The sequence below is a fragment of the Emydura macquarii genome, unplaced genomic scaffold (genome assembly GCF_026122565.2).
Source record: "Emydura macquarii macquarii isolate MOO-44397 ecotype Brisbane River unplaced genomic scaffold, CSIRO-AGI_Emac_v2 contig_1390, whole genome shotgun sequence".
Classification (NCBI taxonomy): domain Eukaryota; kingdom Metazoa; phylum Chordata; order Testudines; family Chelidae; genus Emydura; species Emydura macquarii.
In genome coordinates, this window is record NW_027131527.1 from 20,230,937 (window position 1) to 20,237,222 (window position 6,286).

A 6,286-nucleotide genomic window follows, 5' to 3' on the forward strand; every position below is an offset into this window, starting at 1 on the left:
ATTATAATAAGAAAGCAGAGTAGATGGGTCTTTATTTCTGCTTAGTGAACACATCAATTGGTTCTATTCTTTGAAAAAAAATCTAAGCTAATTTAGTCCCTTTTAAAAACAGAATGTGATTTTAGATAAACATAAATTATTTTTTATGGAGATGTTTCACTCATGAAATAATCACCCCAGGCAGCTACTAAAAATATCATATGGCTCCCCTCCCTCCAAAAAAAACAAAACAAAAACAAAAACAAAACAAAAAAACGAAAAAACCAACCCCCCCACAAAACAAGATATTTCCAGAAATATTTCCATCTTTACCATACAGCCTGACAATCTCCAACAGCAACAATGACTTTTACTCATGGATGCTCAGCCTCTTCAGAACCTGTGCAATTCTTCTGCTGAAGAAAATTAAATACAAATGCATCTCGGGATGACGCAGTGTGTATACAGAACAGTCATCCCGCACCGCAGACTCATACCTTCACCTGCTCCAGAGATGTGTGTGTGTGGTTTACTAGAATCCAGTACAGGAGCTTTCCAGGATTTCATGTTGGAGGACCAGTGCTGTACTACTTCACTAATAGAATGCCCAGTGAAGTCACTAGGGATTTTGCTGAGGGAGGAGCGAGGGATCTGACCCATGACTTGTATTTTTACATTCTCTTATCAGCTTTATATTTCTGGATAACTCTGCCCATGTTAGCAATAACTATGCTATTGACAGCCTTAATTGTTCTTCAACCAATGCCATTCAAGATGCATGAAAATCAATTGAAAGATTCCTCATTGGGGGTGGGGTGGGGAGGAGGGTGTTCCAGTCAGATTTTTGCAAGTCACAACGAATTTGGCTGAACAAGAGTTAAGAGAATTTCAAGTCAGACTCTTATAGAAGGGTTGTCCTACTCACACCATAATGTAGTGCAAATTATTCAAAATGAACACCAATATAACAGAGTAGAATTTGGCCCACATTTTTAGACTGAATTCTACCTTTCTTTGTACCATCAAAAACTGAAAATTAAATAAATCCTCTTGATTAGTGCTTTATTCTGGAGAACAAGCAAACTGTTATTCTGATATTCAACATATGCCTTTGCCTACATGAACCTAAATATTTTAATAAGAAAATCCTGGCCTATGAAATTGAAACAAATCCCAAACTGTGCAGACAGAATCAGAGAGACAAGGTAGGTGAGGTAATATCTTTTACTGTATCAACTTCTGTATTGGATCAACTTCTGTCAGTGACAGACAAGCTTTCAGGGTCTTTAATAGGACATTGGTCCAATAAAATAGATATTACCATGCTCCCCATCTCCTTTGTCTCTCTAATATCCTGGGACCAACACAACTACAAGACTACATACAGTCTGAATAGTACATTTTCAATATACAGACTGAGTATTAAATATAAGGAAACAAAATATAGTTTTAAACATATATATTTATTTCTCATTTTTAAAAAAATAGAGCATACTGGGGTATGCAATATAAAGATCCAAATTATTGGAATGAAAAACAGAATCAGATTAGAGAATTAACGCAATCCCGCAGCAAACACTTTTTCTTTTAAATAAGAGGTATATATTAAAGCAAACAAAACATGTGCTCTAAGGCAAACAAAATTTCAAGGAACTATATGCACATTGTTTCTATTCATACCACAAATCATTCTACAAACAGCAAGAAAATATTTTTCTATGTATGTATAAAACACAGTAATAACAAGCTTTATAAAAGCTAGCATATTCAAAAGGAAAGAAAGCAGAGTCTCTCTCTTAATACTTCCCTTATAAAGTGGCATTGTTTCCAAACAAACAGTAACAAACAAACACACACACACACACACACACACACAATATTAAATCAGATTTGTTTTAAAATGATTTCCCATATATGGATTTCTGTGTCTTTGAAAATATACTTTTCTTTTAGTTTATTAGCTGTCCAGAATGTGCTAGGTTATAGACGAATTCCCTTACTGAGAATGCACATGAGCAAGTGTTCCAAAGAGTCTGTCCCAGTGGGTGAAGTAAGGAGCATAGTTAGATTTGAACTTCAGGTGATGGAGATCGTGATGTGGAGCGCCTCCATACAAGCCAAATGGCACCAGTCTGTTTGTTGACCATGGAAGGTCATAGCCTGAATGATCCTCCACTGACAGCCAGATATTAACAAGAAAGAAAATAATTTCTGTCAAAGGATGGCAGTTCAGCAACACCGGATTAATGGCAGCAAAAAATCCCAATGAAAGTAATTCCCAAACACTTGAGTACTGTGTGGTAAGAGCAAACGTAGATACATGCTTGTGATGAACCTTGTGAAATGTCTTGTAGAGCCAAGGCACCTTATGATGAAGCAAATGCCACAAAAAATATTGGAAGTCAAAGAGAAACAGGCAAACTGTTACATCCAGCACGACCTTTGGCAGCTCTGGAGCCATTAATGGTAAATCCACTGGTCTCCAGTACCAGTGAGCAACTGTCACTGGGAAGATAAAGACAACGTGATGATAGACACATTGAACCACACAAGGCACCATCATTCCCAGAGTTGGATAACTCAGAGGCTGGATTTTGTATTTTCTCAAGGCTGGAACTTTAGTGCTTAAGATGTCCAGAGCAACATAAGGAAGGCAGAAAGTCATGTAAGCTGTAAAGGAAAACAGTACTGGAAAGTAAGGTGACTTGATCAATGGCTCCTTTGCTTTGACAAAGTCCCAGAGTGGCTGCAGAATCAATGGATCCAGCCTCCTATCCATTCCACAGCTGAGCAGCAGCGCTCTGTTCTGCACGCTGCCATTCATACTGATGCTGTCTCAGTTCCTACTGAAGCTGCTGTGAATGATTGTGCTGCTTTTTTAAGACTTTACCCCACCCATTTAGTGACATCACACAAAACGTAGTCACAGCACAAGCACGCAAAAAGGAAATCTCTCAGTCCAGAAGCAAGGGAGTGCACTACAGTGTCTGTGCAAGTAGATTTGTCTCATTAGCCCACCTATATTGTAGAAACTAATTTTGTAAATTGATAATAGTTACAGGAAAAGGGAGTATCATGCAAAAAACTTACTGTATTATATGAATGGTAACTGGAAGTAAACGAATGCAATATCCCTGAACATTAGAAACAGGAGAAATGGCTGCAATACCATTTTCTATGGCACAAAGACTGTTGCCATTTTACAACTTTGTAAATCAAAGCAGTCACAGCTCTGTCTCAACAACCTAGGAATAGCTACACAGCGTATTTTTCTGTGATTCACACTAGAGATTTACCTGAACCTAACCCCAGATATGACATCCCCTCCCCAAACTCTTTGGAGTGAGAAGGCTAGAAATCTGAACCAAAGTACACACATATTTTGCAAACAGCTCTGTTATAGGGCTAGATTCTCTCACCCTAGATTCCTCTCTGTAAAATCCTTACACACTCCCCCGGAGCACCACATGCTGTCCTTTATTTACCACACCCTATACATGTGCTTGGCCCCCTGAGCATAAAGCACTTACCTTCTATCCAAACCCCAGGGCTCAGCTTTTTTGGCCTTTCCTTATTCTCCTATGGTCTCTTCTTCACTATCTAGTGCTGACAAGCTGAATCGCCTTGTTAATTGATTGAGCACCTGGTGATTAATCAGTTATCTTATCAATTTGTCCCACCTAGGGATGTTTAGAAAGTGCACAAAGTGGCAAGTCTGGTTTAGGCTACTCACACCCTGTCACAGGCCCCTAATCTCCATAATGGGCTCAACCCACCCCTGAAATCAGAACAGCACCAAGCTGTGGAACTGAATTTGTGGCTTTGATACACATCTGTCTAGTTCACAGCACATATCCAAGTTGTGATCCTGCACTCACTGAAGTAAGTGGCAAAACTCCCACTGACTTAGGCTGGATGCATAATTGGGCCCTTGGTTATGTAATTTTATTTAAATACATCATCTCACATCAAACTGAGGTGTCTGTGTCAGTGTATGTTAAATAGTACATCAATGTGCACTAAGGACCTTTTAGGCTCATTCATCAGCAGCGTCCACACAGGCTGGTTAGTACACAACCTATAGTGCATGCTAGAATTTACACCTCTGTGGCACAGACTAATGCACCATGTGGATAAGCCCCAAGGTTTCCGTGTCAGTGTAAAACAAACTGAAAAACATTTCAGTTACTGAGCACACTATTGGAATAAGTACTTGCATATCCCTTCTGTATTTAACTCAACATTACTCACCTAGCTTTTTTCACTCAGTTCATGATGCTGCCAAAGTTTCCATACGCCACAGGATTTCAAATTGGTACCTCACAAAAATCAGGGGGGCTTGCTATAGAGATTCAGTGAACAAGCCATATATTGGAATGAGGCCCTGCAATATTCAACTCTGTCCCAGTTAGATCCCAGCTGCTGGAGGTGAGGATCATGAGGTCCAGCTCCTTTGCACAAGTCAAACTGCAGGAGGTTTGCTGAGGGAAATTCAGACCTGAATAATTCACCATCTGGAACTAAATGCTAACAAGGAAGAAAATTCTGAATTTGACTTGTTTTTCCAGGATGTTTTGATAGGACCCAAGATCAGCACTCGGGGGGGTCAAAATTCCCTTCTCTTGTCCACAGTTATGGGGATAGTTCAGACAGCCAGTCCTAATGCACATTAAGCCCCATACTGGAAAAGGGAGTTGGGGAGCAGCATAGGCAAGCTCTGTAGGACAGCAGCTGGAGAGGCGAGCCATTCAGGGCTTACCTAAACTACAAAGATACTGGAGTAAAGAAGGGGAAAGGCTTCCCTGTCTTTCATTTTAGAACAAACTGCTAAGCGAGATGGGAAAAGGGAAGGTGACTGGGGTCCTTACATAAAGACTCACCTTGCTCCAAGAAGCTGTGTGAAACAAGTCAGGTGATTGTTGTACTTGAGTTCTGTTAAAACACCAAGTGCCAACAGCAGCTGAACTAGACTGCAGAGTCTCATTTACAAGTATATCTGCGCCACCTTGTGGCCAAAACCAGATTTCAAATGGCTTTATCAATGACAAGATAAAGTGGTTTTAAAATAAAAGCTTTCATGAGAGAGACTTAGTTATAATGGCTATTTTGGAAGTAAAGATTTGCTTTATGCTGTTAGCAGCAAATAATAAAACTCTAAAAGTAGTTTCTTACTCAGATGAATTTTCACGAGCAGCTGCAACTGGATGCTGCCAGCAAAGTAAATTGTTTCCTCAAAGTTTAACTTAGTACCAATATCTATTTAAAAAAAAAAACCACACACCACATGGGGGTAACTTTGATCACAGTCCATGATTTACTTAGTTCTTCAATTCAATAATGATAAAATTGTTTGCATTGTCCATGGATGAAACTAGCTTACCTTTAATATTAGAGAAATATTTATGTTTTGCAATGTGCTGAATATAGGATACAGTTTTTTTATTCCTGTTTTTAAAAAATAAGCTTCAAAATGCCTTCAGAGGACCAGGAGAAGAAGACAAATCTGAATCCATATTGCAGACAGCTTGACTGAAAGCTGTAACCCAAAATTCTAATCAGAAATTTTGTGGCTCAGATGTTTTAAAGTGTGAGAACAAAGCACACATCCTTTTGTATGCACAAATGTGCACACTTGTCAGAGTCTGCAAATACTGGACTTATGCAGATATACTTCTTGCGTTTCATATCTATTTTTTTAAATGTAGGCCTGTGTATCCACTGATTGATTAGCTGTACAGTGATCTCTAGTCTCGTGCTTTCTTGATCCTGATCACCTCAATAGACTATAAGCCTAACTCAGGCCTGGTCTACACACAAACATTTTATCAGTGTGACTATTTCAGTTGGGGAGTGTGCTGACTTTTACTAAAGCAGGGACAGCGATACATGCCCTAATGTGGATACACTTATACCAACAGATATCTCCTTCCCATACAGGAATTGCTATACTGGTCCAAATCACCTTTATACAACTATAACTACATCCACATTAGGTGGGGTTGTAGCATTTTAACTAAACTGGTATAGCTGAAATGGCACAACTTTCTACTATCTTCAGGTCCTCAATAGAAGGATTGCCATGTTCCCTTAGCTCCCATACTGATCCATTTTTTACACGGTTCCGAGTTGTGTACCCCCAAATCTCAAGTATCATAATATTATACAAGAGTAGATTAAAAAAAACCCTTCAATTTCCACTGGAAAAAGTTTATTGCAACATCAGAAATTCTATGTAGAAGAAACTCATCTAAAGCATCAAACGCAGTAAGATGATGGACCTATTTAGGACACTCTTTATGGATGTTAT

The 6,286-nt window shown here is 39.1% G+C and overlaps 1 protein-coding gene across 1 annotated transcript; it reads right to left on the reverse strand.

Moving 5' to 3' along the window:
• Positions 1–683: 683 nt before the first annotated feature.
• On the reverse strand, positions 684–4,507 carry CH25H (cholesterol 25-hydroxylase). Its single transcript, XM_067552965.1, has one exon. It carries the CDS (start codon positions 2,801–2,803, stop codon positions 1,976–1,978), a length of 828 nt encoding a protein of 275 aa, XP_067409066.1. The 5' UTR covers positions 2,804–4,507; the 3' UTR covers positions 684–1,975.
• Positions 4,508–6,286: the final 1,779 nt, after the last annotated feature.